This window comes from Notothenia coriiceps, unplaced genomic scaffold (genome assembly GCF_000735185.1).
Source record: "Notothenia coriiceps isolate Sejong01 unplaced genomic scaffold, NC01 NC01_scaffold00008964, whole genome shotgun sequence".
Taxonomy (NCBI): Eukaryota; Metazoa; Chordata; class Actinopteri; order Perciformes; family Nototheniidae; genus Notothenia; species Notothenia coriiceps.
The window spans coordinates 21,405-45,263 of NW_011341665.1; the positions used below are offsets into that span (position 1 = coordinate 21,405).

The following is a 23,859-nucleotide window of genomic DNA, read 5'->3' on the forward strand; positions in this document are numbered from 1 at the left end:
ATGGTTACACAAGCCAACACATCGTTATGACATCATCAAGTGGCCAAAATCTGATCAGCTCATTTTCAGACAGGTTTTTATATAAATGGATCAGGACAAAAAGAGAGAGAATCTTTGTTCCTGAAACTGTCAGAGTCTCTTTCCAAAGAGGGGACACATGTTGATGCAGAAGAGACATGAAGAAGAGGGGACACATGTTGATGTAGAGAGAGACATGAAGAAGAGGGGACACATGTTGATGTAGAAGAGGGGACACATGTTGATGTAGAAGAGACATGAAGAAGAGGGGACACATGTTGATGTAGAAGAGACATGAAGAAGAGGGGACACATGTTGATGTAGAAGAGACATGAAGAAGAGGGGACACATGTTGATGTAGAAGAGACATGAAGAAGAGGGGACACATGTTGATGTAGAAGAGACATGAAGAAGAGGGGACACATGTTGATGTAGAAGAGACATGAAGAAGAGGGGACACATGTTGATGTAGAAGAGACATGAAGAAGAGGGGACACATGTTGATGTAGAAGAGACATGAAGAAGAGGGGACACATGTTGATGTAGAAGAGACATGAACAAGTGGATTTTGAATAATAGGTGACCTTTAAGAGATGGATTTTAATGGTCAGTAACTGAGCGCTCACCTTGTTGTCTCTTCTCCCCCGAATCTTCAGGTTGTCCTCCAGCAGCAGCTTACGGACCGCCTGGGGACCGACGCCTCTGATGGGGCACGTGAGGTCAAACTGGCAGAACTTTTGGACATGCTGCGAGTAGAAAAACATGTTTGAGGTGTAATAGGAATACATAACGTTCAGCTTAGTTCAGGAAAGGGAAACAATGATATGTTACCTTGTCTATGTCTTCATTGATTCCCTCCACCTCGTACCCCTCCACCCGCTGAGCGGAGATGCTGAGAGCGAGTTCCTCGTCTTTCCGCTTCAGGTAGTCATTGATGCTCTCCAAGAAAGTGTTCACACCGGATAACTGTAGAGGAGCATGGGAAGATGGAGATTGAATGTGCTAATTCAAGAGGGAATATACAGGAAATAGAAAAGGCTTGAGTTTAACCTCAAACTTTACCCAGGCTAATTCGATATGACACTCATTTCAGATATAGATGACATCTGGTTTCACTTCTGAGCCACAACGTACGCTTTTTGTGCTATGCCTTTTAAAAGCTAATACAAGTTTTGGATGCATTGATATGTGGAAATTCTGATATTAAAGGAACCCCGGTTTCAAAAGGGAAGATAAGCCTTTTTTTTAGCCTTGTCATATTTGGAACATTTCTTTAGAAAATGTCACTGCTGCTGTCAGGATATTTTGAGCAGGTTATTTAATGATTATCTTGAAGTGAGAAGCATTGCTCGTCAGTAGGAGTTTTGCTGCTTAGCATAACAAAAGAAATGTCGCTGAATTGAACAGCGTTGATATTTTAAAAGTTCATATTTTACTCCTTATTCAGGAGGGAATATATTTAGAAAATATTTTACCTTAAGCTAACTTTACCGCGGCTAATTCATTATGAATGGTTACATGATTGTATAAATACATAACTTAAAGATATCGAGGACACTGAGAGAAGGAGGCCCTTTTGTATCTGAGTGCATAAAGGGGTAAATTGAACATTTACACTTTAACATACAAGATCTGTTTTTTTATTCCAGCTATTCCACTCCGTATTCACAAAGTTTTCAATCTAACAACAACAACATGTTGATATTGAGAGAGAAAGAATAGGCATTGACCTACTTCAGCTACTGCTTTAAATTAAAGATATCCTTTGAGATGACTTTACTAAATCTCATGGGATGGGTGATCAGGTGACATTGATGGGGTTTCTCACCATGCCTCTGAGTGTGTGCTGCACATGAGGGTCCTGCGTGTTCTTCAGCACGGCTTTGAGCAGCAGAGGATACTTGGTGATCCTCTGGTGGGGTTTGGCCTGCATGTCCCCGAGACGCATCCGCTCACACTTAGGGTGAGTCTCCACCCACTGCGGGAAGCACAGGAACAGGCCTGAGGTCAGTGACTCTGATTGCAACTTGTTTAATTATAAAGAATGTGCATTTGACAGGTCTTCATTGAAGGGGTTAGTTCACCTAACACCAGTGTACTTTCGTGGCTCATTCTTCGTAGTATATTTAAAAAACTGTGCACCATTAACATCGCTCCGCTTCTTGACTCACATGTTAAAACCGTCCAAACATTTTTGCCGCTGATTTCTTTGCCTTCCTTTGGCTGATTTATTTACTTCTTCCGTAAAATTAAACAAACAAATAAACAAAAATGATCATTGTAACATGAGTCCAAATACTGTACCGATTCCCCGTTCTGTGTTGAAGACAATTTCAATTACAGCTGTTCATCTAATCAGAATATTTAACTAACTACAAATTCATAAATCAAAAGAATATATTAAGTCCTAAATTAATTAGAACATTGTCATTAGTAATCAACCCAAAAAAGGCTCTAACATCTTCAGTAACCGAAATACTCAGAGAAGTTTGGTTTGAAGTACTTCCTAATTCAAAATAAGTAAGTAGTTTCTAATTACTTAATAACATCTTTGCTGTGTGGTCTGTGGATTCATCTGATGACACACAGCATTATCTTCTATTAACATCTGCAGTATTTAGTTTGTTGTTGTTTATTTAATTGTTAATTCAGCAGGGGTCTAGTTCAATATATTCGATCAGTGGTGAAAGACTAAAATCTGAGAGCTTTAAAAGATAAAACCATATCTATCAACCCTAACCAACTAAAACTCCCTCAGGGGCCGAGTGAGATGTTTTTGTTTTGTTAGATTTGGATGAGCGGACCCTTTTCAACGCCCACCACGTTTCCTGCTAAATGTCTCTTTTAGTGTTAAACTCAAATATATCACCTCCCACTCGGGGTAACAAGTGTGGTCGTATGACATAAGTGAAACAGCAAGTGTTAAATAAACACATGTATACAGTAAAGGCCAAGTTTCCATGATCAAAATGCTGATTTTATTTTTCCAGGGGCTGTTTGTTTACGCACTTCATAATTTATATACCCTTTGTTCATAGTCGTTTTTAGTAGTAGTGGTATTCTGATTTATTCTGTACATTGTTATTGTGCCCTATATATATTTTTATATTGTTAATATGAATATTATTTACTGTTTAGGTTTAATTTCACATGTTATTCATGTGCAATGCCTTGTGTACATGCTGCTGTAACTAAACAATTTCCCAATTTGGCATCGATTAAGTTTGTCTGATCTAATCCTATCTTATATTTCAGTAACTATTCCTATATATGTCCTGTGCTCAGTGGTGTGAGCAAGAAATCATGTAAGGCTTTGTTCAATGTAAATGTATTTTTATTTTACTAGAGTGTTCTTAAAATAGTTCTCTCCCTGTGTTTTTGAATTTTTGTTTTACTTTTATGTATGCACCACGACACCACGTCAAATTCCTCGTACGTGTCAACCTACCTGGTTGTGAGGGAATAATTCTTCCTTACTCCTAAGATATTTAACCTTATTGCCTGTTGACGTTCACGACCAAACCCTGGCTCTGTTATTTCTCTTAAGGAACGGGAGGCTCCAGCTATCTTGATAAACCAGTTCAACTCTCAGTCAAAAAATGGTTTACGGCTGTGGGAACGCTGGCTTTCTAAGCTCCACAGATGTTTACGCCTCCCCCAATATGCTCATTAACTCTCTGTGAACTAGTTAAAAGGTCTATCGAGAGATAGGCTGATCAGAATTGACATGACAACCCACCCGTGCAGTCAGAACCTTTTGCTGCTGTGACTTGTGATATGAATTCTCCGGCCATTTGACTTGTAATAAACATCATTGTTTGAAATCAAAGCTCCAACTCTCCTCGTGTCTCTCTGAGTCCTGACTCTCCATTGCTGCAGAAGTTTCCCTTACACTGGTGATAAACCTGACTCTGATTCTGAATAAGTCTGATCAATCATTTGGAGAAAAATGTTGGTGTGAAAAGTGTTTGCGCCCACGACGTTATGAAACAATTCAAACTACACAGCGTCACCTTTAATAACACAGCTGTTAGTCATTGCATGGAATCTCAATCATGTTGCACTCACTGTTAATAATGAGGTTTGTGTGGGAGAGAATGTGTGTGTGTGTGTGTGTGTGTGTGTGTGTGTGTGTGTGTGTGTGTGTGTGTGTGTGTGTGTGTGTGTGTGTGTGTGTGTGTGTGTGTGTGTGTGTGTGTGATGCTCAGGGTGGCTCAGTCTGTCGGGACCCTGCCTAGCACCCTCATTGAGTTTGATCATGAAAGCAAAATACAATACAATTTTGTGAATATAAAGTGTTAAGGCTGGTAGATGACAATTTATGTTTTCATCTTTTCTTTGAGTTCATTTTGTTTGCATAATGATTTTGATAAAAAAAGAAGATAATACAAAAAAAAAGGGACTCGGCCTGGGAACCAAAGGGTCGCCGGTTCTCATTCCGATTGGACCAAAAGTAATAAGAAGTGTGGACTGGAAGCTGGAGAGGTGCCAGTTCCCTTGAGCAAGGCACCGAACCCCCAAGTGCTCTGGACGCCAGTTCTGCCACCTTTCCTGTCCTGCATGTGGTTCTGTTTGTGCACGTGTATCCTCTGCACTGTATATCAAGCCTGTGTGTGTACATGTGTAAACACAACAGAGTGATATGAGTCATTTTCCTTTGGGGACTCATACAGTATGTTTTCTTCTCACCTGGACGAAGGTGTGGAAGTGTGGGTTGCTCTCCATCTGCCTGCGTGTGAACTCCAGGTTGTTCTCCTCCTCCCAACAGTAGTGCTGATAGGAGAAGAAGCGCTCAGGGAACTGGAGACAAACAAAAAGAGGATTATCAATTGGTAATGTGAGAAAAACACCATTACATATATTTACCAACCTACTAACTAACTTACTTTCTTACTTACTTACTCACTATCTTACTTTTTTACTTACTTACTAACTAACTTACTTTCTTACTAACTAACTTACTTACTTACTTATTTATGTTGATTTAATCTTTAAGCTAACATTGAAAGTGAGTAATTCCTGCATTCAAAATGTTACCAATACAGGGTCACTGCATGTGTTAAAAAGACACACAAACCTCTGACCAAACTGAGGACAAGTTGCATTGTGGGTAAAGTATGTAGAAAGAAAAAGAGTATATGGAATAAAAAAGAAGATTTCTCGGGTTCTGCTTGAATTTAGATGTTTTTTTGTATTAAAAACTGTCCATTAATGTCAGTGCAATGTCAAACACACGTACTCTCTTAGTTATATGAATTTCCCGGGACTGATTTGTGGATTTATTACAATCAGCATGACTCTTACGAGGTCCTATGAGAAAAAAAACCCAAAGATCACTTCAAATGTATTTTGAAGTGTAGAGACTCGAGACCCTTTTTAAACGGAAATCTGTGACATCAAAAGAAAAACCAAAATCTAGTTTAGAGCAGAGGAAATTACTCAGAATACTGGTGGCTGCTTTGGAAATTTCTACCGAATAAATGTCTGAAGAATTGAACAGGTGTCAACTTTTAACCTGTTAAGCCCGGCAGCCCCCGCCGCTTTTTTTTCACGAAACTGTGTCTCAAGGCTTTTAACATTTAACAACCTATTAATGTGTCATACCCACTTAACTGGGAGAAACTCAGCTAACTGACGATATGAAAAATGTTTAGCTAAACGAAACACAAGGGTAAGACCAAGCCTCTGAATTAGCACTAAGCGAAAGAATGCTAACGCACTTAGCACAGAACTCACGGTAGAAATATTGTACTACTTGTCGGATCTGCACAAACAAGATATCAGCTAGAAAGCTGAGATTCCACAGATTCCGGCAAATACATCTGTTTTCTGATCAAAAGTTGTGTTCAATGGCATTAAAACGCATAAAACGCAGCTGAAGGTTAATCCAATGTGTCTGTGTCACTTTGAAATGATTACTGATAATCCATCTTAACATTTTTGTCAAAAACTGAGATTTCATATTAGCTGCTATGAGAGCTACAACCCAGCTTCCGGTTTTGGGCATTCTGGCTGCGCATCACTCATTCACCAATGGGTAATGTTTAGGTGGATTTAGGAACTTCCCCTCGATTCTATTGGCTCTAACGGTTAAAAAGAGATGTCAATCATCAAAATCGACCGCGGGGGGCCAGAGATATGGCAAATCCACCCAAATGACCCCAGAAGTGGGTTTCTTTTGCTAAATCTCTCTAAAAAAATGTCAAATGTCACTTGTTTTGCATCAATCTTGATACAGGGTACTTATTATATGTTATAGTTTGGATTCCTAAAGTTTTTAGTCTACTATCCCATCCTTCAAGGGTGGTTTTCACTATAAGTAATGTCTTTCTTTTGGACGGACACTATAATTTAATTTGTTTTACTATGTTCAATCGGAATTTACTTTAAAATAAAAAAATCTATATTGATTCTGACTTTTCTACATCCAACTCACAGGTTTATCATTGCTTTGAGAAAAAAGATTATTAATTTACCCCCTTTAGAAGTGAAGTTATGGTCATTTGTTCTGGGAATGTCATTTTGGAGCCTGAGGCCTGAACAACAGGCTCAGGGCTCAACTGGTTAAACTTTTTATATAATAGAGAGAATTACTCACAGTGTGGGTACATTATTATTAATAACTATTAAAGGAAGGAAGAAGAGATTATGGAATAAAAAAGAATATGTATCTCTGCTGACTGTATAAGATTTCGTAAGAAAATACATAACTGTTCATGTATTTTGAAGGCGCTCGGTGACCCCTTTTTTGACGGAAATCCATCACATCAACAGAAAAATTCATTATAGTTTTGAGCTGATGTACCTGAGGAAACTGGAGGGGAACCTGGTGGTTGGTTTGAAATGTTTAACTAAGTAATATCTGAAGAAATGAAATGTTTTGACGTGTTTATATTTTTATGTAATAGAGAACATTTCTCACATCTTCAACAAGTATTACTATGAAGTGCTTCTACCAGACTCTTGTTTAAAGTGGACCTATCATGCTATATTTGAATAATATATTGTAGGACCATACCTATATAAGGCATATTTATACTTTTTATTTTTCAAAATTACCAAACAGATCATGCATTTTAGGCCATTCCTCATTCACTCAATTGAACACGCTGTCTTTGCATGGGCTGATTCTGCTGGAGGAACAGCACCTTCGTACAGGAATGGCATATGCCTACTACAGCGTCTCCAGCCCGCTTTCCAACGGCAATGCTCCGCTGGCTGTCTCCTTCCTGATTGGTGGAGTGGCCCAATAAGCCGTACGCCACTTCTGTGACGTCATAGAAGTGTTCAAATCTGGATCAGTCTGTTACAGGATCCGGTTGCAACCCCTTTTTAAGAGATTTGGGTATGGGAGGAAAAGAGAGAGGTTGTGTTTTCTGCAACTTTTGTGAGTTCCCTGGAACACCGCGGGACACCATATTCATGTATAAAAGACGTACAAAAGTGCATTTGGGCATGATAGTCTCACCTTTAAAATAAACGTCATAAAAACACCTCCAATGTATTTATTTGAATTTCCTTTTATATTACCAAACTTAATCCTTTTCTTTCTTTTCCGGATGTTAGAAAGATTGTTGTGTTCATATATGTTGAGGATTTTGTTTTGTGTTTATTTACTTTAAGGGTCAATTACAAAGTGTATTGGCAAGAAAAAAACGACTTTAGTGGGTAAAAGTCATAACCTGGTTATCAAGAAACATTTAATTGTCAAAACATGTTCATTATGAGTAGAATACACCTGTGGGAGTTAAATTTAGTGCATAGTGTACTATTTTATTTCTGATTCTCTACTATGATAGATGGCCTCTAGGTACATTTTACAAATTGACATGCCCATAAAGGTGATTGGAAATCTGATCGTTGCACCAGAGTTGGGAAGTAGTGGAGTTACAAATACTTCGTTACTGTCTTACACGTTTCTGTATCAGTCAGCCTTACTTTACTCCATGACTTATTTTTCTGACGACTTTTTTACTTTTAGTTCTTACATTTGAACTCAAATACCTGTACTTTCTACTTCTTACATGTTGAACACATTTCTACTTCTTACATGTTGAACACAAATACCTGTACTTTCTACTTCTCACATGTTGAACACAAATACCTGTACTTTCTACTTCTTCACATTTTCCAAACAGGCTGTTTCCTTTAGTTTGAATGTGTGTTTGGTGGCGTGATCATTATTATTTAGAGTCATTGCGTGCCTATTGATTTGAACACGATCCGTGTATCCATCATTTCCTGGTCTTCTCTAAAGAAGAGGGACCAATGAAAACGTTGTCATGTTGCCGTTGTTCAACATGGAAACATTCATTAGCTAACAATGACATTATTGTTCTATTAATATAAAGGGAGGTCAGGTACTCTTTAAAACAGCTGTTAGTTATGGGTACTTTTTACTGAAGTACATTTCAAAGCCTCTTTACTTTGACTTGAGTAAAGAAGTTTAGTCAGTACTTCTACTTTCACCAAAGTATTTTAAACACGAGTATCTGTACTTATTGAGTAAAGGATGTGTGTACGTTTGCCATCTGTGATCTGCAACTGAAACACACGAGTAAATAAAGTAAACTTTGAGTAAATTCTGTCAGGCTGAAACACACCTCAGGCTGAATGTGTTGCTAATCAGACAGTTCCTACCTGCAGGCAGCCGGCCTCTAACACCAGGGGGTCGAAGGGCTTCCCTGTCCTCCGGACCTCCTGCAGCATCGGGTAAATCACTTCCTGCCACAACAGCTGGTGAGCGGAGAGGACGGAGCAGAGGTTTGAGAAGAGCAGCTTGGGGGTCACCTGTCAAGATTCAAGGCTTTTATTGTTATTTGTGCAAAGCTACAGTGTAGAAATGACAATGGAAATCTTAGGTCACAGGCATAAAATAGTGCAAGTAAAACAATAAATAATAGAAATAGTGCAGAATAGGCTATATACAAGTCACAGGAGGAGGTCAGGGTTAACGTTGCATCACTCAAATAGTTTTTATATGGCCCAATATCACAAATTATACTTTTGTCTCAGGGGGTTTTACAGTGTGTACAGCTTACAACACCCTCTGTCCTTAGATTTTAAGATAAGATAAGATGAGCTTCATCAACCCCCTCGGGGAAATTCAGTGGTTTAAACAGCAGCAGGGTAAGGATGAAAAACAGGACAGCACAGATTCACACAGATTAATACAATTAAAAATCAAATCAAAGATAAAATAAGAAATGAATTCAAATGTTCCCAGCAGACAAGGACAAACTCCCAAGAAACACACAAATAAAATGGAAATGATGTTAGAAACCCAGTGGAAGGCAACAGAGGAGAGAAACAGATGTGAAGTAGATTTTTTTAAACTCAGCTGTTTTGAGATTTTTTTCTGTCTTCTCAATGGAAATCTAATGTTGAGCTACTTTTTCCACTTGAGTGTTTTATTCTGTGTGAGCTACAGCGGATGTCCTGTTGTGCCAGTTAATGTATGTCAATGGCATGCAGATGAGGGGAAACAGGTGCTGGTGGAATAAGTGCTCATACCCTGTACTTAAGTCAAAGTTAAAGTACTCCATTAGGCCTACAAGTACAAGTCCTGTATTTATATTGTTAGCATAGTTAAAGTAGAATGGTCTCAAAGTATTATATTATTGTAGATTATTATATTTTTCTGCTTTTATCACCAACAAATGCATGTAGAGCACGTTGTGATGAAACTAATTGTGTATACCAGATTAGTAGTTCTGCACCATAACAAATCATCACACTAGTATTCGACAAGGAAGAAGTATTAAATGAGAATTTTAAAGACTTGTTGTGGAGTAAATCTGTCTCTGAAATAGAATGGAGGAGAAACAAATAGTAGCTTTAAATTGAGGAACTTAAGAAGATTAAAATGGATGGCACTTATAGTACTTGTGTATTTTCTTAGATCATATTTAACCAGGTAGTATATATCCTACACAAGCACAGTGCATTGAACACATCAGTGGTTGTTTGTTTACTTCACTTAAACAAAATAGCCAAAGATGAACTTAAAGTCAGTGCTCAGCTTCAAATGACAATGTTAAAAATGCAGAAAAAGCCCAGAAATCTACGTGTTGTCACATAAGGACAATTACCAAGTCCGCCTACACTCTTAGAAGTAATGTGTCATTTTTTTAACACACTGCTGTGTCAAAGGCAATTCAACACATTCAGTGTCATTTCTGAAGCATTTTACACACATGTGTAAAATAAAAATGCACATAGTCAACACATTAGTGTGTCCACTGTCCTGCCCAATCACGGTTGAGTTATTTCAAATGTATCATTTTTCAACTGTCCATCAAATATCCAAACTGCCCTTTTCACCTCTGGCTGCTGTGGAGGATGGATGTGCCAGCGGAGGAGAGTCTAAGGTAAGCTATTACAGAAACAAAACGTTTTTAACAAAGTGAGCAGATATTGTCATAATGTGAGCAAGCTAGGGGTCTAAATAAATATGTTTTAACTTAAATAAATATGTTTTGCCAATGTTGAACAGCTAAATATTGTTTGAGTTTAGCTGCCTGGATGACAATTATTTTCCTTTACTTTGAGCACATACGGCATCAACCACCTCTCAGACTCTTGAAAGAACCCATGAATGTATCTTCAATCTTTCCATAACCTCACACTGAACATAGACCTGCAGGTTAGGTGTTAGTGTTTGTTTCCAGTGTAGATAATAAGCAGGCTCTTCAGACTGACCTCAGGGAGGAATCCATACTGCTGCAGGTTGAAAAGAGCTGCGATCACCACCTGTGAGAAACACACACAGCGTAGTTAAACATGGGGCGGGGCTCTGCATAAACACAACAGCTGTTTGAATTGCTGTGGGTAGAGAACGGGACATTACATCCTTGATGATGATGAGCTTGTTGATGTAGGTGAGCTCAGTGTGGACAAACTCCCACAGCGCCTCCTGCTGGTGTCTCTGCATCTTAGACATGGTCTGATATTAAAACAACAAGGAAGGAGAGAGAGGAGGGAAAGGAGAACATAATTAACGATGATGAGGAGGATGTTCGGAGAAACATTTCAATTGTGTTTTCTATTGTCCACACATTAAATAAAAAAGGATATCTCTCAATCTTTTCCCACTTCCCTAGCTTGTCTGCTATAGATTTAAATGTTATAACAAGTCATAAAAATGTAATTTAAAAGGTAGTTTATAGAGTATTTGTTGGGAACGATCAGCAGCAGATGGGCTCTTGTGAGTATTAACAGCAGCAGCAGCAGAATGGTTTATGTGGGATATAATGCCTATCATGGTGAAGAAGGAACATGTCACCCAGTGCATATTAAATAAAAGTGTAGCACTTGAAAATGTTTGGCTTCTTTAAAGCTAATGCACTTGCAGGAATCTTCATCTCCTGAATGTGTTGATTACACTGTAAATAGTGTTGGATAAAAGCTTAATCTAAATGAAATATAATGTAACAGTCTGGCTGATTTATGTGTTGTTTTTGTACAGCTTTGCACACCGGCTGAGCCCTAATCACACTATGAATCAACAGCTCTGAGCGGACCAATTCCTTGTTGGTGTTTGCCTTTTCTTTGGATGTGTTGACAGTAAGGGAAACACAGTTAACTAATGAGTTAAGGGTGCTTACTGAGTGAGAGTGCACTATATCAGTCCAGTTTTTCTCCAGCGTGGTTCCCTGACTTTCCTCCTTCCATCTCCACTTCAGATCCACCGGCACGGCGAAGGCCCCGAGAGCCTGCTTCAACCCGTCCAGCTGACCCTTCTCCTGAGGTCAGAAAACACCGGGAGGAGGAAGGATTGGTGTTAGAAAAATATCACTGGTCCCCGGCTTGAGCTTCAATCTCAGGATCCATGTATTTGTGATCCTCTCCAGAATGGAAGTAGTCATCACACACAGAGCATCAACTAGTTCCTGAACAGTGTCCTTCACATGCTGATATCCAAGAGAGGGAGTTACACAGTCACAAGATGGAGGAATACCGGGTCTTGTAGGTAATCATACATCCTGTCATGTACAACATACTGAGTTGTTTCTCAAAATGTTGACTTCTTCTGAAAATCTCAAAAATCTGACTTTCTCTCAAAATTCGGACTTTTTCTCAAAATTCCGATTTTTTTCTCAAAATCTCAAAATCCTGAGGAGGGAAGCTGATTGTTTCCCCAAAAATTGACTTTTTCTCAAAATTCTGCAGTATTCAATGTTTAGTTTTAGATTAAGTCCACGTCAGAAATGATCATGCTTGTTATATGTTCTCTCTCCATACGGGCTGAATCATCATGTTAATCAAATAGTCTATTCATATGCCTCAAACAGTCCTGATGCTCTTCTAGGTAATCACACATCCTGTCATGCACTCAGCTACAGTTGGGATACTTTTGTTATCATGTGGACTCTCATATTGGAAGAGTACATTCAGTATTCTCCCAACAATTGTGGTCTAATGGATAGTGAGGTGGGGAGAAGATCAGAAGGTTGTGAGTTCAAATCCCGCCAGGAACACCACCACTAGTGTGCCCTTGAGTAAGGCACTTAGCCCTTAGTTACTCCAGGGAGAATGTCNGTGTGCCTTGGCAGTCTGATAGTGAGGTGGGGAGAAGATCAGAAGGTTGTGAGTTCAAATCCCGCCAGGAACACCACCACTAGTGTGCCCTTGAGTAAGGCACTTAGCCCTTAGTTACTCCAGGGAGAATGTCTCTGTAATTGTTAATTGTAAGTGGCTTTGGATAAAAGTGTCAGCTAAATGTAATTGGAGAAAAAGTAAGGGGGAGAAATGGAAAACTTGTCATTATGAATCAGTGTAAATGCTTGCAGTCAGTCAGACATAACGTGCCAACAGAGTGGAACAAGCTGCTGTATTTTCCGTTGTTTGAATGGGCAGACTCGGCTAAAGCAAGTCTGTATCTGTTTTCTGAGCGCGTCAGCATGCAGACAATACGTTACCTCTGGGTTCTTCTCCGACACTCCCTGGTTGAACACTTTACTCAGCGTTGCTCGGGGTTTGGCTCCTGCAGAAGTTCCTTTGCTCACTGTGGAAAAGTCCGTCACCACCTTCTGCTTGGTCTGCCGCTAAGGAGGGAAGATAGACCAAAGTACCAGAGGATTAAACACAATACGAAGAGCATACCAACAATCTTTCAATATCGTGCATGAGACAATGCAACTCTCACTGTTACTGAAAAACAGAATTCCTTTGAATTTCCTAGTTTTTTAACACTTTATACTGAATGTAAAAATATTCCATTGCAAGTCAAAAGTCCTGCATTTGAAATTCCTCTTAGGTAAAAGTGTTTTATCAAAATCTCCTTAAAGGTGGGGTAGGTACGTTTGAGAAACCGGCTCGAGAAACACTTTTTGTTACATTCCATGGAATGCTCTTAACATCCCGATAGCAATGAATATCTGAAGTGCTTTGACAAGAATAAATCCATCTGTAGAAGCCGTAGTACTGTAAAAAGCACGACCAATCATCTGAGCCGGCCCGGCTAAAGTAACTGGATGGCCTACCTGCCTGTCAGCCTTCCTTCTGTGCACAAACTTATCTCGTGCCCTCATTGGTCATGTGCGCGTTCGTGTGTGTTGGAGGAGGGGCTCTGTAAGGAAGTGGCAGATTTTCTCCGGTCGTGTATTTTCTAATTCTAGCGCACTCGAGCTGGTTTCTCAAATTGACATACCCCACCTTTAAAGTAACACAAGTAAAAGCACTTGTTTGCATTAATGTGTATCAGTATTTGTGTTTTAGTTGTGTGTATTACTTGTGTTTATTAGACTTTGATGCCTGTAACTGAGTGCCTGACAAAAATACTCATACTACTTATATCAGATATTAGAAACTGCACACTCCTATAATGTATAACGTGTCCTATGTGTTTATATATGAATCTGAAATGGGTTTTCACCCATAATGAGTATTTTTACTTTGGGTCAAGTATATTTTTAATGACAATACTTTTTGGTAAGTAAGATTTTGAATGCAGGACTTTTACTTATAACAGAGTATTTAAACATGAGTATTGCAAGTTAAATATCTGTTTACTTCTTTCAACACCGCGTCAATGACATTTCTTGTTTCTGCACCATTTACTTGTTATATCATTATAAATTATTCAACTTAACAACAAAGCAGCAACGAGCCAAGCCTCAAACGTTGAATGAATTAACAGATCTGAGTACTTCCTCCACCAAGAGTCACCCTGCTGAAACAGGAAGTGGCCTCCACCCTCACATTTCAATTCAAATGTATTTATATAGCCCAATATCACAAATCACATTCGTCTCAGAGGGCTTCACAAATCAACAAACACGAATGATAATGTTAAAACAAACAACATATCTGAGAATATGGCAAAATGACAAGATAAATGTGGAAATACCAATGAATGGGTAAAAAACAAAATGACACAAATACAATAATTACAATTCTATAAAAGGAAGGATCCATGAGGATGTTTAAAAGGGAGTTTAAACCCAGTCCTAACTGTACGCTGTGCTAAAGAGGAAAGTCTCCTTCACTTGCCTGATATCCGGTTGTGTTGAACTTGTGTTTGTTTGCTGACCCCCTGTGGTTAACCCCTGCTGTGATCACATCAACATCTGGATCTCTGCTGTCTGCCTCCCTCTCCCCGTCCACTGCGTCTCTCCACGGCCCCGAGGCGTCCTCCATCAGAGCCTCATTTCCTCCACCGTTGTTTACATACGGTGCCTTTGAGGAAAGGCTGAGGACAAACACAGGGTTACTCATTACCAGGAAAAGGTGTGTGTGAGGGCAGAGGAGAATATTTATAAACAAGACAAATCTTTACAAGAGTGGAGGACGTAATGAGAGACATTGTGTGCTTTGTTTTCTTTTTAAAAAGGTGCACTTAGAATTTCTATTCAGGGCGAACTCTATGTGTATTGGAACAAAGAGAAGCTGAATCATGAGAAATTATAGGATTAGCTAAGACCTTTTTGGCTTCTGACCACTTACAATTAAGCATGTTTTAGGTATATCTGCTTGTCACCTGTTTCATGTGTCGACTGGATGTAAACAGCTCAAACAAAGATCGTTTTGAGGTGATTTGATGTTGATCTTTGTAGAGAATAGTATGTCAAAATGGATATCCTAAGCTACTTTGCAAAACCACAACATTAGCTTTCAAATGCATAAAACTGAAGAAGAAAATACACACAAAACAAGTAATGATACAACAAACACCACATCATTCGTTACTACAGAAGTGATTATTTTAAAAACTGCTTCAACTCGAGATTGAATGAATGACGTTTGAGTAAGTACTGACTAAACTCCAGTAGAAGTACATATACTCGTGTTTAAAAATACTCTGGTGAAAGTAGAAGTACTGACTAAACTTCTTTACTCAAGTCAAAGTAAAGAGGGCTTTGAAATGTACTTCAGTAAAAAGTACCCATAACTAGCAGCTGTTTTAAAGAGTACCTGACCTCCCTTTATATTAATAGAACAATAATGTCATTTTTAGCTAATGAATGTTTCCATGCTGAACAACGGGACAACGTTTTCATTGGTCCCTCTTCTTTAGAGAAGACCAGGAAATGATGGATACACGGATCGTGTTCAAATCAATAGGCTACCTTTAACGTAAAATAACATGATACGCTTTTTCGACATGTGGCAGTATTGCACTAACTCTTGGTAATTAGTTCATTTTGCACTAGTATTTTATTCTACAATAACTTACAATAGCTCAACTTTGACAAACTAAAGAATTATAATAATATATAACAACACAAATAGAACTTTTACTTGAGTAACACTTTCAATTCAGAGCTTTCACTACCACAATATTTTCATTTCCCTTAAGTAAAGGATGTCAGTTCTTCACACACCACTGTATATGTATACGCAGTAAATACCGGTCAGGTAACCAGGCAGTAAAGCAGCAGAAAGTGTAGCATCTCAGTGACAGTCAGTGACACCAGAAGTCTCACACACTTCAGCTCCAGTTACACAGTAATGCGGGTGTGAGTGTTACACAAGGACTCATCTGACATTAGTTCCCACAAATCCCACAGCATCATTACAATCTGAAGTATTTCCTGCTGCAGAGTTGAGTTACTTCGAAGAATGTGTCTCAATTCTCTGGAAGCTTCTTTGCCTCAATCAGATATGTAACCATTTACTCATAAGAGAAGAGACATTTATATAAACTGCTGTTGCTAAACGAAAAGCAGGAGTGAGTGTTATTAAAGTGGACTGTGTGATCACTGTTGAAACTGGTGTTCAAAATCATATCCATGTTTGTTAGAAGAATGAAAGCAAACGCAGTCACATGAGCAAACACAGAGAGGATCACTTCTGTTCAACATCAAACACGAGAGCTTTTCTCACAGTGTCATACCTGTTTACAATCACTGTCTGTTTCCCACAGTAACACACTCAAGATGAGGAGATTATATAGCAATTGCAGCACTTTAAACCACTTAAAGAATGATTAAGGGTCAGTAAAAACCGGCCTCCTGGTAGCTTTATAGCCTCAGTGAAACAACAACAAATGTATCTCATTATGTGATTACCTGAAGTGAACACATAAACATTACACGCTCACATCTCAAAACCACCAGCAATTATTATTTAATTAAAACAAATGATAGACTGTACCTGGGCTTGGTTGGATCCATTTTGTTTCACACAGTCATCTTTGGTTTCTATAAGTTTTCTCCTCCTTCTCTCCGTTTGATCGGTTCCTCCCTCTCTTTTCCTTTCACCTGCAACATGCCCTCTGCAACTGGCCCGACGGGAACAACCTGATTCTGCAGCCGACAAATCAGCGCTCAGGGCCGGTTAATGTTTCGCAGTTAGTGAGGAGGAGGTACCTGGCTTTCTTTAAATATGATTGTTGTTGCACGTCAATCAGACGTATTGATACCCCTGGGCAAACGTTAGGAAACCGTTTCAAGCAGGGGATTAGGGAGGCGTGTGGCGCAGTGGGTTATTCGTTAGTGTTCGGATCAGGGGGTCCAAGGTTCAAACCCCACTGCAGTCAGCATGTCGTTGTGTCCCTGCCTGGGCAAGACACTTCACCCCGAATTGCTCCTGTGATGATTGACCACAGTATTGAATGTGTAAGTCGCTTCGGATAAAAGCGTCTAACAAGTAACATGTAATGATTAACAGTCTTAAGCAGCAGGGTTTTCTTTTTCTGCACAACTGGAAATGACGCATTGATATGAACTTGAGAATCTGGTGTTTGATAGTAGGCTACAGTAAAAGGAAAGTAGAGCAGTGATCGCAGGTAATATGAGGAGAGTTATAGGGAAGTGGGCGAGCTTAATAAAGGTTGATACAAAACAGAATAAACGGTGGAATATGTAGCATTCATTACAAAAGTTATTCAATATATAACACTCCATTTACAAAAGTAAATAAGTTGTGATGCATTCATGTGGAAGCAGCAATATGTTGGAGTATTGAAGTTATTATATTTGCACAACTCTCAATCATATCAGACATTAGTGACCATTATTGCATCCAGAAGCCTCATTTTTAGAATTAACAATAACTTTTTTTAATGTTATTTTTCATTAAGGAGTGTCTGCATCTTAAAAAAAAGATATTTAAGCAATATCGTTAAACAGTTAAGCCATGCATAAGTTGATTAGAAAAACAAGTTGATTTGTGTTGAGGTTATCTTGGGATGCAGACCGTCAGCATGCCTGAGGTTAAACACACACTTACATCCCAAGTTCACACACACACACCCCCCCAAGTGTGTGTACACGCACACACACACGCACACACACACATCCCAAGTTCACACACACACACACACCCCCCAAGTGTGTGTACACGCACACACACATCCCAAGTTCACACACGCACACACACATCCCAAGTTCACACACGCACACACACATCCCACACACACACACACACACACACACACACACACACACACACACACACACACACACACACACACACACACACACACACACACGATTTCCTTTACATTTATTTACATTTATTAAAAGTTCAGATATGTATAAAAGATATTTCATAGACTGCTCGGCTCAATACATTTCTGTTTGTTATAATACAGTTTGATACAGGGTAGAAGTGCAAAGGAGTGACACGCCTTCCGTCTGAGGGAGTGATTTATATATTATGTCTGCATGCTGAGACTGGTATGATACAAGTTGACTTTGCAGAGGCGGACGGAGAAGGGCGTGTCCGGTTTCCCCTCACAGTTGAACGCTTTATGCTCCTATGATGGGGCTTAAAAGAATGCTAGTGGCTCACGCTAAGTAGGAACTACCAACTTCCTTAAATTTGTTTTTGTTCCCATAAAACTTTTAAGGAACAATGATTCAACAATGTGACCAGGAACTAAAATTAAAACATTACTAGTTAACTCAATGGTTCAGACTGAGCACTGGATTTTGCACTTCCCTCCCTAAAAACAAACAAAAGACAAGTTAATAATGAAGTGGTAGCTTAATAGGCCTAACAATGTGATATAGAAATGGATAAATAGTTCTGTTCAATGAAAAATGCCACATGATTATGATTCAGTAAAGAATGCCGCCGTCACTCAAATCCTGAATGCATGTGGTAGAATAAAAACCCCATTATGAAATCATACATGATACAATGCCCTCATATTTTCAAACTGTACAACAAAAGATAATCAGCACGTCTTAAAGAAGCTTTACTCAGTCTTAGAGACTTAGTTTGACATTTTGGGAAATACAATTAGTAGATATCTTGCAGGGAATAGCAGAATAGTTTTGTTATGGTTGTATGGTGAATACAAAGCTGTAGCCTGTTAGCTTAGCCAGCCTGTTAGCTTATCTAAGCAACCGGAAACAGGGGGAAACAGAACAATGCTCCAACACAAGAAATATTTCCGGAGTGTAATTGCACAGTGATAAACATCTTCATGGAATAGTTTGGGATTTTAGGAGAATACACATTTTAACTTTGTGGCAGAGAGTACTCTAGGTGCCAGATTCTACAGGTTCTACAGGTGCACCATAGAGAGGATCCTGACCGTTGCAACGCTCTCAACCGTAAGGCTTTACAGAGGGTGGTGAAAACTGCACAGCACATCACCAGGACGGAGCTGCCATCCATGGAGGACCCTTACTCCCAGCGGCTCGGGAAGAAAGCCCTCAGGGTTATCAAAGACCCCCATCACCACAGCCACAAACTGTTCAGTCTGCTGCATCAGGACTAAAACCACCAGGGACAGTTTCATCCCACAGGCCATAAAACTGATGTCTTGTTATTGCACAGTTGAGGAACCAGCGATCTAAGATTTTCAAACATTTCATAACGACACCGTAGTTGTGTATATGTTAGGACAATAAACCTTTGAATCTTGAATTGAGACAGCTACTGCTCCCAGACCAGATGTAGTCCAGTGTTATGCAATAAAACCTCAGAAAAACAGCACGTTTTCACATTTTCCCCTTTGGATTTTCATCAGATTAAATAAAAAAGAAATATGGACGGCATTAACGGAGTTGGTAGGTGGATGTTGTCAGCATAGGGCAGACCTAAGCTAGCAATATACCCATTTACAGTCTTTATGCTAAGCTAACGGCTTCTAGCTTCTAGAACGAGAAGACAAGAGAGTGTTAACAATCTTCTCATTTAACTCCAAATCCAAAAAGCTCCAAAAATACCTTTAACATTTTTTACAGGGCCAAACGATTCTCTTTCAAATTTAAGGCAGAATTAATCTGTGCAAAAAGAGTCAATGAGTCTCTCCTCCTGACACATTTGTCCATCTGTCTCTCAGTAGTCTGACCTTGTCCTCTCACATGTGAGGCAGGAGGTAGAGTGCTCAGAGAAGCTGGTGTGTGGGAAATGAACCTGCTGGTGGTAGCACCGTTTCAGCTTGAATGCTTTGAGGCTCTGGAGAGTACAATACTTGGTTTCATGAGCTTCATGTTCCACTTGGCACGCGTTGCAGATTTACTGAATGTCGTACTTTGTCTCCAGCTCCTCCGCGGCCCAGCCCAGGTGCATCTTCCTCAGTTGGTCCAACAGCTCCTGCAACAAGGGCCAGTGCAGCATTGTTCCTCTTCCTCCTCCTCCTCCTCCTGAACGAGACCCTTTCTCCGCCCAAACCCTCAGCATCTGGTAGTGGGCCTCGCGGCAGGATCTGTGGTCCGCCTCCGCCTGTTCGATCTCTGTGTCCGTCACACCGAGGGTTCGCACCAGCTGCTTCACCTGCAGCACGGGAACCAGATCCAGCACCGTGTAGATCAGCTCAGGGACTGCAGGAGGAGGTGAGAGTTAGCACAATAGGTCAAAACGTGTATTGTCAATCTTTCAGTTTGTGTGTACAGACAGAGAGATCGACTTCCAATTACTATATATAGACTATTCTGCACAGTCATCATATTCTGATTCTATTATATTCGATTGTATTTACTCACACAATTTTATCTGTGTTATTGTGTTGCACTGTGGGAGGAGCCTGTGACCTAAGATGTTCATTGTCATAACTACACTGTAGCTATGCACACATGAGAATAAAAGCCTTGAAACTTGAAAATACTGTTTCCCACAATCCCGAATACAAAAATATATAAAAATATGTATACAAATATGTATAAACCTGTGTACACACAATCAACAGACACATTTATACACACATTAAGACTTAAATAAAAGCACAACAGTCACTTCAATATCTTTGAGGAATGTACATTAGTGCAAGACTGTCCATAGCAGCGTAACAAGGTGTCTGTATTTCTGTATGTTGGACAGAAGCATGCAGTGTGAACTAAGTAAGTACGTTTTTCACAGACAAAGTCACAAAGTGCTTGAGAAAACATTAAACCATCATAGGAATCATAAAAGAATAAATGACCACACAAGCCACGTGTTAAGAAGTGCTGAAAACACAATTATAACTCCACTCACTCTTGACTTCCAGCGGGACGCAGTCGGGCAGATTGGGCGGCTCCTGGTCACTCACAGCACTTAGAGGGAGAGCCCTATCACTCTGGATATCTGCAGACTCAATGAGGGTCAGGAATTGCTATGAAACACAAACAAAATGTAATGTTATCGACTGTTTGTGTACGTCCAGCAGAGGTGAAGTACTCACATGTTTAACTTAACTAAAAGAAGCAAGAGAACAGTTTGAAAATGCAAATAAAGTCTCGATTTTGAAGTATTAGTAATAAAAGAACTTAGATATTAGCATTGAAATAAACTCTATATACTGTAAGTACTCAACGTAAAAGTGCTCTCCATGCCGTTAGGCTCGTTTTAGGGATAGTATTTAGATAATACCACATGATTTAAATTAATCAGAAGCAGAGTACTTAGGGTTTCGGGACATTTGCTCCATTTAAAAATGAACAAAAATATATAAAGAATTTGCATAAAAACACTTATATAACATAAGAAGCTAAAGTAAACATGTGCAATAAAAAAAGACAAATAAAGATATTTATTTAAACATAATAAATGAAAGTAAGAATATGCTGACGGGGAGTTAAGGACGTGTCATTGTGATATGTTAATGTTGCAGCTGGTAAAGTTGATTGCTTTATAAATACTGCTGGGTGCCATACCATCATTTCTATGTTGATTGACATTTTGTAATAATAATCTAAATCTGCAAAGTAATTTGTAAGTATAAAGTTCAATGATGGCTTCCACAATGTGATGAAGTAGAAATTGAGGGAAATACTCAATTGTTTGTACTTTACAAGTCCAGCACCTAAAGTACTTATTTACACTCAACCATTGCATATTAAAGTAACCACGGTTAGATCGTTGTACCTCGCCTGACTCCGGGCAAGGGTCCAATTCCTGGCTGGTTTTCTTCTGCATCTTCTTCTTGGTAGAGCGTTTTGTGACCATGTAGGTGACGAGAAACACCAGCCCCATCGATACCATTGACCCCACTACAACGCCAACGATTATGTTGATGAGATGATCATTTCTGTGATCAGGAGCTTCAGACGGATACGAGGGGGAAAAGACATGAAGATGGAGACACATTAAAAAAGCTGAAATGTTTTTAAAAGCTTATCCTTGTAGAGAAACCAAACAAAGACAACACAATTGTTGGATACCTATCAGATTGATATAATCACCTGTTTGATTCTAAGCAGGAATATAACAAGTGAAATTCAAGTCTTTTTTTTGTCCTCTTTAAACATCTCATGCGAAGGAATTCAAAACATATTTCATGATCATAAAAGATGGAAACTAGCAGGGACAATACGGCCTTCAGTTCTTTGTTAATATCATATTTATTTCATTATTTCCAAGCAGTGTATATCTGTACATTGAAATTAATTAGTCAATTATTTAATTCCTCCTGGACACGGATAAGTAACAGAGAATTTCATAGATAATAATAATAATAATAATAATAATAATAAAAGAAGACATTTGTATAGCGCCTTTCAAGGGAACCAAGGCCGCTTTACATGGTGAACAAACAAACAAACAAAATATAGACTGAGAAAGTAAAAAATCCTTATCCGATTTTTGTTAATTTAAGTTCCCACCTTTTGTAAGTGTTGATTGCACAGCTTAGTTGAATACTCGATTCTGATTGGTCAATTTGGATATTCCAGAGGTCTGTTAACTAACCGCTACTAAGGAGAACAGACTGTTGCTAAGGAGGATCAGGGGGCTATGTTAAACTTTATACACATAAAAAGTACGTTGTAAATCAGTTTCCCACAGTCACCACAGTGCAGCTGTATCTCATTACACATCACACACACATCATACTGGAACCACAGAATAATAGCAGAAGCTGCATTATTCATACTACGCGTGTATTTCATGGCCTTGTGATCAAGTGCTCACCTTTTGTTTTTGTAGTAATTGGCAAACAGTGGTGTTGGCACTCAGACGTACAACTGAGGAGAAAAAAAAGAGGACGTTACTCAACATTTAGGAGGAAGTCGCAAATCTTTAGAAGAAGTGAATAACACAACGCACGACAGTCACTTTTTTAACAGCAGCAAAGAAGTTTAAACAAGTGATTGTAGTCGACACTTAAACATAGTACACAGTTACACAGAAATTGATACAAAGTGAAAGAGAGATATTGCTCCATCGGTGAAAAGTAATGGTTACGCTAACAAGGATTATTGGATGCCGTAGTTTCTTCCTTTTTCCACTTTTATCTGTGACAAATATCTGTATAAAGGTGACCTACTGTATCATGCTATATTCGAACAATATATATAGGGCCATACTTATATAAAGTATATAAATATGTTTTTTTTTTCAAAATACCAAACAGATCCTGCATTTTAGCCATGCCTCATTTCGCTCTATATGCTCTTTCCAGCTCTGTTTTAGCAGGGGCTGATTCTGTGAGCTGCAGCTGACCACGCCCCCCTGCAGGAGAGGGGAGCGTGCTTTGAGATCAGCTGCTAGGCTGAAGCGGGGAGAGGAGGGGGACAAAAAGAGATATCCGTCCTCCGTGTTTTATTCTTATATGATTACATATTCATTATTCATTTGTTTTAAAGCTCAATAAATAACAAAGAAGACCTTTGACCGGCACTTTTCTAATTTTGTCCCGAAGATTTAAACTTTAACGGACATGTTGACTGGCGAAAAAAAAATCTAAGCTGAAGGCTCTGCCGCACGGCCCGCCTCGGTTCCTTGGAAGTAGGCGGAGAGGTGGAGTGTTTGTCATCTGCTGGTGGACTACCGGAAGATAATTACAGGAAAAAAAAGGAAGCAAAAGCTTGGCCTCTCGAGGGAAGAAAAAAAGGGCCAAGGCGGAAGAAAAACAGAAAGGGCACATAGACAGAGGGAAGAGGAGACTACCTATGGAGAGAACTTACAACAAGACTACAGCGCCACTTTACAGCCCATCCAGAGCGACATCACAACCGGTTTCGG

At 39.3% G+C, this 23,859-nt stretch overlaps 2 protein-coding genes across 2 annotated transcripts in view; both read right to left on the minus strand.

Moving 5' to 3' along the window:
• Positions 1–16,763, minus strand: part of plekhg6 (pleckstrin homology domain containing, family G (with RhoGef domain) member 6) — a 17,528-nt gene extending 765 nt beyond the window's left edge. The window contains exons 1-11 of the mRNA XM_010770556.1: positions 16,615–16,763; positions 14,512–14,710; positions 12,939–13,064; positions 11,625–11,762; positions 10,868–10,963; positions 10,720–10,770; positions 8,659–8,808; positions 4,708–4,818; positions 1,847–1,996; positions 850–984; positions 634–764 (exon numbers count right to left, since the gene is read on the minus strand). Of these exons, the coding sequence (XP_010768858.1) occupies positions 634–764; positions 850–984; positions 1,847–1,996; positions 4,708–4,818; positions 8,659–8,808; positions 10,720–10,770; positions 10,868–10,963; positions 11,625–11,762; positions 12,939–13,064; positions 14,512–14,710; positions 16,615–16,634 (1,307 nt within the window). The 5' untranslated portion in view covers positions 16,635–16,763. The remainder of the gene's footprint in view (positions 1–633; positions 765–849; positions 985–1,846; positions 1,997–4,707; positions 4,819–8,658; positions 8,809–10,719; positions 10,771–10,867; positions 10,964–11,624; positions 11,763–12,938; positions 13,065–14,511; positions 14,711–16,614) is intronic.
• A 1,190-nt stretch (positions 16,764–17,953) lies between these two features.
• Positions 17,954–23,859, minus strand: part of tnfrsf1a (tumor necrosis factor receptor superfamily, member 1a) — a 16,136-nt gene continuing 10,230 nt past the window's right edge. The window contains exons 7-10 of the mRNA XM_010770553.1: positions 22,807–22,859; positions 21,763–21,938; positions 20,893–21,010; positions 17,954–20,240 (exon numbers count right to left, since the gene is read on the minus strand). Coding sequence (XP_010768855.1) covers positions 19,936–20,240; positions 20,893–21,010; positions 21,763–21,938; positions 22,807–22,859 — 652 coding nt within the window. The 3' untranslated portion in view covers positions 17,954–19,935. The remainder of the gene's footprint in view (positions 20,241–20,892; positions 21,011–21,762; positions 21,939–22,806; positions 22,860–23,859) is intronic.